This window comes from Perognathus longimembris, chromosome 2 (genome assembly GCF_023159225.1).
Source record: "Perognathus longimembris pacificus isolate PPM17 chromosome 2, ASM2315922v1, whole genome shotgun sequence".
In the NCBI taxonomy this organism is placed as follows: Eukaryota; Metazoa; Chordata; class Mammalia; order Rodentia; family Heteromyidae; genus Perognathus; species Perognathus longimembris.
Genome location: NC_063162.1, coordinates 23,537,785 through 23,549,580, shown reverse-complemented (window position 1 = coordinate 23,549,580; position 11,796 = coordinate 23,537,785). Strand labels below are relative to the sequence as shown.

Genomic DNA, 11,796 nt, shown 5'->3' with positions numbered 1-11,796 from the left:
GCGGCTCAACTCGGTCTCCCTGTTACCCAGATCGGGTCTCTCTAACGATGGCGAGCAAAGCCGATCGCTCCTCGGCGACCCTGTCTCCAAATCCGTGCGCGCCCCATCTGCAGAGTGGTAAGCGTTGAATGTCCCTAGACCGCGAGGAGCCGCGGGCCAAGGTGGCGAGACCGGCAGACGCGAGTGTCCGCCGAAGGGACGGGTCGGGGTCCCCTTCTGACGTCTCGAGAATCGCACTGCGGACCAAAGTCCTGGATCTCCAAGCTAGACTCAGAGTCTAGACTCAGAGACAGATTAAAACATGAAACCACAAATTCCAGAAAACTTCCTTTCCAAAAGTAGTTTGAAAGTGTCCTCCCCAACGTGACTCCGGGGAGATTTGGGGAGAGATTTCTACAGCTCGGACTGCCGAGGCCCCTGGAGCGGGCTTTCGGAGGAGAGTAGGCACGCTGGAAAAAGACACACGAAGCAGGGTCAAGAATCTTTTTCTGTCTTTTCCTGCTCACTTGACTCCACAGCGAATCGCCCAGAGCCGACAAACGTTCTGGCTTGACTGAATCAATTCGCCCAAAACAGCAGCCGTCCTTCGGATGTTAGACTATATTTTTAAAACGTTAATTTTCTTTTTTGCTACAGGAAGTTAAACACACTTTTTTTTTTAAGTCACGGAATGTATTCAGAATTCCAAAGTCATCTTCACGTTAAGACTGCTCACTGCACTTCTCAATAGCATACACATCAGTATAAATAAAATGCCTGTATACAGGCATCCTTCATTAGGCATTTTTTTGTTTGAAAAAAATACTGAGTTTTATCCAGCAAAGATGCTCCTTCTGGTTTCATTGGTTTTGTTGTGGGTTTTTTCTTAAACCCACATGGAACTGGTTTTGTTGAAAAAGTCTTAGCTGACATTTTTGTTTTTATTTGACGAGAGACGCACATAGATAGTTGTAAGGAGTCCTCTTGATGAGAAATCGAAACTCACTTTCTCAGCATGGGACCGTAATTTGCCAAGAACCAAACGATTTGCTGAAGCCCAGCTGATATTCACCCAGGGAAGAAAAACGGTGGGTTATTTAGGAAATACAATTCCAAACAAAATGCAAACACAACGCAAAACAAGCTAGCATTTTTTAAATTCCTTAAAAATTACTTCAACAAGGAAATACATGCTCTCAAGAAATTAGATCAGTTTAACGCCTTCAACATCTGACCAGACCAGTTGACATTTCTTTAAAAGTAGAAACAAGTAGAATATGTATTTGCTGTTCTCACAAGCAAAATGTTATTGCTTCTGGGTTGCTCAGAAATCTCAAATAGCTTTCGAACATCCTTCTACACAAAGAACCAAAGCCAACCAACACACCTCACTACCATCAACAAATTAACCAAACTCTATTTCATGCTACTGCTAAAGAGGATAAAATTTCTCTCTTGTTTTCATTCTCTCTTTTTTTGTATGAAGTTGCTGAGAATAGAATTTATAGGGCGCGTAAAGGGTGAAAACTTTTCCTGAAATGCAATATCATTTTGGCTTTTGGTGAGCTCATTTTAGGATAATTTTTTATACTTTTAATAGGAAGATCACTTCTATATATGGTGCCACATTGAAATCATGATAACTTCGAACTTTTTGTGGTTTTAGCTACATAATTAAATGGCTTTCTAAGCAACAAGATAAACCGAGGCATGTATAACTAAAACTATTGACTATTTGCCTGTTTTTAAATTTACATGGATAAAACAATGTTTTGTAGAGAATAACACAGGAACACATAACAGTTTTCAAAATATGATATTTCAACCGATAATGTATTTATTGAGGTCGTTAACCAGCAGTTTTTTAAAAAGGTATTATTTTATTTATTCATTATGCATTTATATAGCACCCCCCCCCTTTGTGGAACTTAACCGTGATCTCTAATCAAATACCCGATGGGAGGGGCTTGTGTAAATGCACACTGTGCACTAAAGCAAATATATTCGATTAGGATAAAATCAAACGCTTCCACGGATCGCAACCACTATTTACTTTATCTGACAGTAATTAGCTAAACTGCCTGGAACGGAAAACGTATTAGTGGAGCACAGTTCCAAGATTTCAAAGATCTTTTCAGACAAGAGAATGCAAATACTCCGGAACCCAGAAGTAACTGAATACTTGTAAGAACCAGATTCTACAGTCTGATAAGCGACCTGGGAGAAGGGACCGCCGTGGTTGAGTTAGCCTCCTGGACACGCACACGCTAGACAGCTAGCCACACACAAGCCCCTGGTGGTCAGGAATGCCCCCTGCCCGGGCGGGAGGGACTGGCTAGAATGGGTTTCCCCCCTTTCCGGCCGGCAACCCAGGAGGGGGACCAACTAAAGGGAGCCTGAAAGTCCCATTTGGCAACTGGAGTTGATCCCAACCCCTGCTTTGGGCATAAAACAAAGACGACTCCTTCAGGGACTCAAATCGTGGTTGTCGGTTTCCCACGAGCTGGATTAGCCCTGCGTGGGGCAGGGGATGGGGAGAGAAAAACAGGATGGGCCATAGATGCCGCCCAGCTAGGACACTTTGCTGGGTCTCCCCAACCCTCCAGCCTGCTAGCCTGAAGGGCATTGATCTAGGAGGCATCTGGACTGACTGTGCTTGGTGGCAGTGTAATTGTGGGGATAGTAGTCTTATGAGCCCGTGAGTGGTGAGGAGACAGAGGAGGCAGACCAGGTGGGCTCCGGTGGCTGCCTGGATGTGGGGGCGTGACCTCGGGTTGGGGCGCAGGAGCAGCGCTGTGTCCCAGCCTCGGTTCTAAGACCTGGGCTTGTAGACAAATTTAGATAGGGCCCAGGAGAGAAAGATAGCTAGGAGGCAAGGCTTGTAGCCAGGACAAACTCAGACTTCTCTGTTGGAAACCGGGGAGAGAAAGATCCTTTTGGTAACTTTAATCGTTTCCTTTCTGTACGAATCTTGAGATCACCTACGGAGTTGAGAAAACTGGGAACCAAGGGGACCCAGAAATGGTTCGCCCCTAGATGCTTTACCCCGGGGGTGGGGACACAGCTTCCTTCTGGTAAGATCTCCCACCACCGTGAGGCACAGACTCAAGGTCCCCCACCCTTCGGTGGCAAGCACTCACCCCCACTTCTTTCTGGAGGCTTGAACCTGTGCGCCGGGATCCCCGCTGCAAAACTGGGTGCATTCTTCCCTGGGTCCGACTTCCCCGGCCTGGTTTAGAGGTAACTGTCTCTGCCTGGGGCGTCAACAGTGTTGGAACTGAACGCTGCAAGGACTTGGATAGCCCCCTCTGGCTGGCGGATGGTGGTTGGGGAGCAAGGCCCTGCCCACAGACCATCTTTTCCACTGCCCTGAGGCCCTGGCTCTTGGGTGCACGTGGGCCCCAGGCCTCCCAGTTTCCCAAGCTGCCCCAGGCTCTGTCTCCCCGCAACATTTCCTCTCTCTCCGGTAGAGCCCCGCCCCTTTCCCCTCCCAACAGGCTGTTCGTTCTCTACTGGGCCTTCGCTTAGCTGTCCAGGGGGTGCGGGTCCTGCAACTTTTCCATCCGAATCCTCCCCGCCGCCCCCCCCCCCCACCGACCGCCTGGCTCCTGGAGCAATATCCACAGTCTCTACACCTTCTATCTTCCCCCCCTTTAGCTAATCGGATCTTTCCCACCTCCGCCATCCTAGCCGCCAGAAAATTTTTTTTAAAAAAGGGGAGGTGGGGGGCGCTGGGTGAAGGATGAAAGGGGTTCTTTTTTTTTCAAGGCCAGTGCTGCCCCCACATCATTATGTGAGCCTCAGGAGCGCTCTGCAACTCACTGGGTAAATGCCAACTGTGGGAGAAGAAGATGGTTCCAGACTCTCTGGAGGACCTCATAGATCCCACCAAGAAAAAAACAAAAACAGGTCTCATGAGGCCGCCAGGAGATGGGTAGGTAGAGAAATTAGGCGTGTCTCCGGAGTTGAGGCCCAGACTCAGGCTCCCAATTTCAATAGGGAGAAGAGAGGTAGTCACAGCTGGGACTCCTACCTTCTGAGCAAAGATCTGCTCTCCAAACCCTATAAAGCCTTGCAGGGTAGGTCTAGTGGTCCAGCCACAGTGACCACAAGCCCACCACCACCACCACCACCACCACAGTCAACAAACACTGCTTTGACCTCTAAGCAGTGGCTGACATGTACTGAACAGTTCACATGTTTAAGACCCTAAGTTCCTGGTTTGTTTGGCTTTATTTAACCTAAGCGATAACCCCGAAGAGGGTATTGCTGTCTCCTTTTTACAAGCCAAGAAACTTGAGAAATGCCCAAGAATAAACACTGGTTTAGGCCAGAATTCAAAACCAAGAGCATAGAAAGAACACCAAAGCACAGTGAAAACTCTATCATCTTGGGCATTGGTGCAATGGCTCACAGCTGTAATTCTAAAGTACTCAAGAGACTGAGACCTAAGGATCCTGGATCAAAGCCAGGCAGACAAATTCGAGGGACTCTTCACTCTAATTAACTAGCAAGAAACTGGAAGTGGAGGTGTGGCTCAAGTGGCAGAAGGCCAGCTTTGAATGGGGAAAAGGGTAAGTGCATGAGGCCCTAAATTCAAGCCCCATTTTCAACACAGGAGGGATAGAGAGAAAGAGAGAGAGAGAAAGAGAGAGAGAGAGAGAGAGAGAGAGAGAGAGAGAGAGAGAGAAGCCCCTGCATCACCTTCTCTTTCACATACCTGCTCTGTGCAGCCGCTGCGAAGGCTACAAGGGCAAATGCAACTTTGCGCCCTAGGGGCTCACAACCTAACCTGACCGCCTACAGGTACATTAAAGCTCTAGAACTAAGAGGCAAAGGAGTTGCCAAGTTCAGAGGCGGGAAAGAGGGCTTCCGGCAAGCGACCAGCTCAGGGAACTCTTCCTTGGAGAAGGTGGTATTTGAGTAGAGCCTTGGAGAACAGCTTTCCACGCGTGGAAACAGGGCAGGAGAGATATCCAGGTGGAGAAAACACCTTGAGCAAAGGTAACGAGACAGAACGTGACACATAGATTAAAAACAATTCGTCTCCTTGGGAATCCAGATACTAGAGTTTACCAGCCACGAAGTTTTCCTGCCCACTCACAGCAGGTGAGGAGAGAGAAAAACAAAAACAAACACAAAAACACCACCGTACTCCTGTGACATCCATCCCGGGCATTGATTTCATAGACAGTGAGCCTTCCAAAACTGGCCCAGGTCGAGGAGGTGCAGCCAGGTCGAGCAAGAAAATCCGAAAGTTCGTACACCCGGGGTCAGCGCAGCCTCTTCCGCAGTGACTTGGACTTCGGGATCCTACACTCAGTCCTTGTCTATTTCTGGTAGCACCCGCAACATCCTACAGGGTGGACACGTGGGGAGGGGCCTCCAGGAGCCCGGGCCAATGAGGAGAGAGGCCCGGGTGCCTGCCCCGCCCCTAGATATGACGCAAGGCCCCGGGACAGAGGCTTCGCAGCCCCGGCCCCAGTCCTTGCAGTGGCTGTAACAAAACCCAGACCCCCAGGTCCCGGCCAATGGAGGCGATTTAGAGTGGAGCGAGAGCGCGTCTGTCAAAAGCCGGACTCTGCAGCAGGGCGGCGGAGTCCAGAAGGGGAGCGGGAGCCATCCGCCGCCTCCCCGCCCCCGCCGGGATTTATTGAGTATTTGGACTGGACAATTAAGTGGCCCTGATGATGTTACCAAGCCCGGTCACCTCCACCCCTTTCTCAGTCAAAGACATTTTGAATCTGGAGCAGCAGCAGCAGCACTTCCACGGCGCTCATTTGCAGACGGACCTGGAGCACCACTTCCACTCGGCGCCTTGTATGTTGGCGGCCGCGGAGGGGACACAATTTTCCGATGGAGGGGAGGAGGACGAGGAAGAGGAGGGCGAGAAACTGTCTTATTTGAACTCACTAGCCGCCGCCGCCGCCGACGGCCACGGGGATTCGGGTCTCTGTCCCCAGAGCTATGTCCACACGGTCCTGCGAGACACATGCAGCGGGCCCAAGGAACACGAAGAGGAGGTCGTGAGGGACCGGAGCCAAAGTGAGTAGAGGGGGAGCGGAAACGCACCCGCACACCTGGAGCAATGGCTCAGCGCCCGCAAACAGCCCACAAACCGTGCCAGCACGGCTACCCGCCCCCTTAACCTTTGGGTAGGGTCATGCCTCCGCCCCGAACCAACGACAGCTCCGACACTCAGCTCCAAAGCGCAGGTACCTGCCAGGGAGTTGGGGGTGGAGGAAGGAGGACCAGGTGATGAGGTGACCCAGGCAACTACTCTCTCTCTCTCTCACACACACACCCTGCAGAAAGGGGGGAGGAGGAGGAGGCAGCCCCCCCACTCCGTGGCAGGAGAAAGTGGTTATCGCTGCCTTGATGCGGATAAGCGGAGGGAACTCAGCTACTGAGTCCTCACACCTCTCCCGTATTTTTGCTCTACCCTTCCAAACAAAGTGCTCTCCTTCCAGAAAAATCTAGGGGGGCAAGAGCCTGGCCGGCTTTCCCATTTCTTTTTAACCTGAGATGAGTTATCTGAAGCCAGAAAAGACACCTCCTCTTCTCCGAGAAGGCGGTGTGAGCAGCTGGCGTTGTCTCTAGCGGATTCCGGTGGCTCGGGAACTTCGGTAGAGACCAGCTGACCGGATCCTTTACTTCTCTGCGTGGGGGCTCAGCGCTGTCGGCCCCCCACCCCACCCCACCCTACCCCGCAGAGGGAAGGGGGTGATCCGGACGGGCGTGGGAACACCATCGATTCTCGGTGACCTTAGCTTTTGCACTCCTAAGCACTGGGCCTGTTTAAAATCATTCCTAGACGTTCTGCTTTGTGCTGCAGGCTGCAGGCCAAATAGAGAAGGCTCTGAACGTAGCACAGACCCCAGCAGACTGGAGGCGAACTCGGTAGGGAGATCAGATCACCGGATAAAGCCCCCGAAGTAGTGTTTCTAAGGGGACCCAATCAAGGAATCGCCTCCCCAAGAGGAGGTTTAAAGTGGCACAGGCCAAGGCCTATCCTCTGACATGCTCCTCGGGCCTACAATCCATGCGAGGTTGTCTAAAACCAAACTCATGTTTTCCCTCTCTGATGTAACGCAGACATCGCGCACATATTTACACGAGTCTTTAGTTAGCAAAAACCAAAACAGTCGGCCGGCCACGGACCTCGTTGCACTCAGACATTTCTCAACAGGAAATTTTTCGAACAACCTATGCACCGCCCACACCCCATGCCAACACCTCCAGTTATCCGTGTAGAGTGAAAGGCAAACGAGTTGCAAATACTGTAGTTGTTATGTAGTCGCAAGCTTTCATCCTGAAAATAGTCATTAGCACGTCGAGCCCCAGATGTAATACAGGGTAATCTCTTCTCTCTAAGATGCTCAAAGGTTAATAAATGCACACTAACTACCCCTCCACTCAACGTGCCTCCGAACCACTGGAGCCGTCCACAGGATCCTAGGGGACCAGGAGGCACAGAGTCTGCAAAAAGTTCAGACATTTCTTACTGCACGGGGCGGGCGCGGGGGGGGGGGGCGGGGGGGGGAGCCAGAGGGGAGGCCTGGTATGGCCGAGATAATGGACTCTTGTTTTGCTTCTCCTGCAGAAAGCTGCCAGCTGAAGAAGAATCTCGAAGTGGCAGGAGACTGTAAGGCGACGACGGAGGATAGCGAGAGACCAAAGCCACGCAGCCGCCGGAAGCCCCGGGTCCTCTTCTCGCAAGCCCAGGTCTTCGAGTTGGAGCGCAGGTTCAAGCAGCAGCGGTACCTGTCGGCGCCGGAGCGGGAGCACCTCGCCAGCAGCTTGAAGCTCACGTCCACGCAGGTGAAAATCTGGTTCCAGAACCGCAGGTACAAGTGCAAGAGACAACGGCAGGACAAGTCTCTGGAGCTGGGCGCGCATGCCCCGCCGCCGCCGCCGCGCCGCGTGGCAGTCCCGGTGCTGGTGCGGGACGGCAAACCGTGCGTCACGCCCAGCGCGCAGGCCTACGGCGCGCCCTACAGCGTGGGTGCGAGCGCCTATTCCTACAACAGCTTCCCCGCCTACGGCTACGGGAACTCGGCCGCCGCCGCCGCCGCTGCCGCCGCCGCCGCCGCCGCCGCCGCGGCCTACAGCGGCAGCTACGGCTGTGCGTACCCGACCGGCGGCGGCGGCGGCGGCGGCGGCGGCGGGGCCTCGGCCGCGCCGGCCACCGCCATGCAACCCGCCTGCAGCGCCACCGGGGCCGGTCCCTTTGTGAACGTGAGCAACCTGGGAGGCTTCGGCGGCGGCGGCGGGGGCGCTCAGCCTTTGCACCAGGGCCCCGCGGCCGGGGCCGCGTGTGCGCAGGGCACCTTGCAGGGCATTCGGGCCTGGTAAGAGACATCGCTGGTGACCGGCAGGCACTCCCATCGCTGCGCCGTGGGAAGGAAGCATGAAAAAGGCCAGATCCAAGAGCCTGGTCCCCTCGACTGAAAACAATTTAAAAAAAATATAGAAGTCAAGAAAATACACACGTCCTGCTCCCCAGAGCTGGGTCCGGATCGCAGCTCCCTTGAGGCCTGGGGGAAAAGGACTCAGCGTACGGGGAGAGGGAGAAGCCTGGGTCCGATCGCCAAGACTGTCTGAGACAGAAAATCTAGGCTAAGTGTCAGGCAGGACGATGGCCCCCATGCTGGCCCCTAGGGGAGTGCGGGAGGCTGGCACTCCTGCCCCCGCTGGTTCTCCTGGAGCGGGGAGGGCTTCTCTCCCTCCGCGAAACGTTGGCAGGGAACTAGGACCAAAAAAGAAAAAAAAGAAAGAAAAAAGGAAGGAAGGAAGGGAGAGAAAATGAGAAAGAAGGAATAGGGGACGTAGTTGGAGGAACCCCTGTTTCTCGGTGCCGCCCCCCTTTGCTGGCCCGAAGCGCCATCGCACAGTTAGTTGATTTCGTTTTCCAGCCGCTACCCCTGCGCTGCGGAGACTCGGCCCAGATCTCTGGTTTGTCGGAAGACTCAGGACTCTTCCAGGAACATCAGCCCAGTGAGATCCAAAGTTGGGGGATGGGGGGGGGGCGAGGGGGCTGAGCAAATCCTGGGCCTGGTGGACCACCGGAGGTGCTCCCGGGTCGCCTTTCTGTTTCCTATTCTGTATTCAGCACATGCTATCTCTCTATATAACTATATTCACACGCCGTGTACACACCCGCTGCCATACACTACAGGAGTCAATAAACAAGGTGCAATATTTCCAAACTGTTGGCTGGCTGCAGACTTTGTTTAGTCCCAAAGAGTGTGGGGGGGGGGGGGGCGCTCCCTTAAAATTGGACGGGGAAGAGGAGGGAAAAGGTAGCTTTGCGGAAACAGTCTTCCCAAGACGGGAATCACAGCCTGGTCCCCCCTGAGCCAGACCCCAGACTGCAGGTCTGATCTCTACCCAGCTTTGTTCATTAATATCTCTTTAGTGGGAAAGAAACGCTGGAGATTCGGAAGGTCCCAGACTTTGTAATCCCACCTCCCCTCTTCCCCCCGAATTCTACTCGGATGCTTGGACTAGCTGTCTGGACCCAAGTAGGTCAAGGGTTAGACTCTGCACGACCTCGGGGGTCACCAGGGAAGGGAAAACCTGGCCCAGCCGTAGACAACGCGAAAGCCGCTTCTTCCTCGGCCTTCACCCAGGCACCCCGCGCGCCCGGGGGCGCTGCGCTGCGCCCCGCCGCGGCCAAGCTCTCCCCCTCGGCCGCCCTCCCTTCTCCCCCGGCGGCCGCGGCTTAATGCAGCTCCTTGTCACTAGCGGAGAATGCCTGTGCGAGGCCTGGGCTGCCACACGGCCGATTGTGAGCGTGCCAAGGCGGGTGAATGGGGAGGCCTCCGAGCGCTGGGCCATTGTGGGGCCGGGCCTCGCTGAAAGGCGGCTCCGGGCCGGGAAGGTGCGGAAAGAATGGCTTTTTATTGGAGTCCCGAACAAAAGGTGTGGTAGGAAGGCGAGGTCCCCTGCGCGAACAAAAACCCCAGCGCGTCGGATTGACGTCTCTCCCGAGCTCCCCATTGCTTTTCCGAGCGGGGCTTTGTGCAGCAGCCTGCTCAACAGAGGGACGGAGAAATGCGCGGGGGGTTTTGTTCCTCTTTTTTTTTTTTTTTTTTTTTTTTTTTTGTGCGCTGGGGGAAGGGGCGGCCCGGGGGCCGGGGGCTGGGCGGGCAGCAGGGAGGGGCGCACTGATTAGGCCGCGCTGGCCGGGGCGCACAGGCGTTCGGCGGGAGTCGGGAGGGCTGAATGCAGGGTCATTATTGCTACAAGTTTAGCAATTTCGCCCTGGCAAGAGGGGGTGGGGGCTGCTGGGCCGCCGCGGGGCCGCCCCACTGGGGAGCTGGAGAGACGCGGGGAGTTGGAAGAAAAGGGAGGAGGGGAAGGGAGGGAGGGAGGGAAGGAGAGAGGGAGGCCAGGCGGCCCTCGGAAACCCTCTGACCGCCCAGGAAGCGCTTGGCCGCATCCAAAAGGGCCTAGTGGGCCGCTGGACAAGGGGTGCTGGGGCAAGGAGGTCCTCCTTCCTCTTTCTGGCTTTAGACGACCCTGGAGCTGGGTCTGAGTTAGGGTACCCGACTGGAGCTCCCTCAACTCATTGGCTTCGATTTTCCCTTCTAACACACCTCTCACCAACCTTTAAGTTCTTCCTATAAGTTGCTTAGACTGGGGGAGTTTTCACTCTTATCAGGGGCGGAGACTCATTTCTTCATTCACTCATCCGTCCATCCACCCATTCTACTATATCTAATGGATGCTGGAAAGTCACTCATGGGGTGTGTGTGTGTGTGAGTCTCTGTGTGTGTGTGATCTAAGTTTATTTTCAGGTGTGTTGGGTTGGGGTTTGTATGACAACACCAAATAAATATGAAGAAATAGTAGATGAATTCAAAATAGGAAATGGAACCCAATGCTGGGAGTTGGGGTACCCTAAAAGAAGAGAGTAGGGGTCACAGCCAAGGCCTTCATGCCTGTGTTATGGCCTCCCCTGGTCTGAGATGCCCTTCCCTCCTCATCTTTCTAGTGAGGTCCTGCTCCTCCTTCAAGGCCAAGTATCTTTTTTTTTTTTTTTTTTGGCCAGTCCTGGGCCTTGGACTCAGGGCCTGAGCACTGTCCCTGGCTTCTTCCTGCTCAAGGCTAGCACTCTGCCATTTGAGCCACAGCGCCGCTTCTGGCCGTTTTCTGTATATGTGGTGCTGGGGAATCGAACCTAGGGCCTCGTGTATCCGAGGCAGGCACTCTTGCCACTAGGCTATATCCCCAGCCACCCAAGTATCTTTTTGAAACCTCTTAAATGGAGTTAATCACCCCCTTATTTGTGCCACCAGAGTCTTAGGTACTTTCCAATGTCGTAACATGGTATGGTGCTAAGATTTATGTCTGTCTCCCCTCCCCCCCCCAAAAAAAAGGTCTTGCAGAGCCATTCTGGCATCTTTGTCTTTGGGAAATTCGGTCTTCATGGGGTTGCCACCTTGCACGGGCCTTCCAGGTTCCCCCTTGGCTCCTTTCCTGAAGCTCCAGGCAGAGGCCCCGGTAGTGCTGATGGGAGCTGTAGCTTTGAGGAAGATGCAAAGGGGGATTCTTGGCTCACCTGGGCCTAGGTGGATCATCCGACAACCCATCTAATCCTAGAGTCAAGGCCTTAAAGCTCAGAATCTAAGCAAAGAGGCTGAGGGAGAAGTTAGGGATTAGACAAGAGTTGGAGATAAGGAAAAGAGAGGGGTTGAGGAGGCCACTGAGCACTTCCTCTACATGTGTGAGCTGGGGAGAATGGCAGGTGAGCTTACTTCCCTGAGAGCAGTCACCCCCTCTTCCCTGGGGGTTTCCGAAATAAGAAGCTAC

General features: G+C 53.8%; 1 protein-coding gene across 1 annotated transcript; it reads left to right on the top strand.

The window, feature by feature from the left end:
• The first annotated feature begins 5,471 nt into the window (after positions 1–5,471).
• On the top strand, positions 5,472–8,334 carry Nkx2-3 (NK2 homeobox 3). The gene is made up of 2 exons (XM_048335239.1): positions 5,472–6,024; positions 7,583–8,334. The coding sequence occupies exons 1-2, from the start codon at positions 5,667–5,669 to the stop codon at positions 8,332–8,334; spliced, it is 1,110 nt and encodes a 369-aa protein (XP_048191196.1). The 5' UTR covers positions 5,472–5,666.
• The last annotated feature ends 3,462 nt before the right edge of the window (positions 8,335–11,796 follow it).

Excerpts from the sequence above, each read along its gene's own strand:
- Nkx2-3 (XM_048335239.1), top strand. The coding sequence starts at position 5,667 with ATGATGTTACCAAGCCCGGTCACCTCCACCCCTTTCTCAGTCAAAGAC. Across the intron at positions 6,025-7,582 it reads CGTGAGGGACCGGAGCCAAA|AAAGCTGCCAGCTGAAGAAG; the intron begins GTGAGTAGAGGG and ends CTTCTCCTGCAG.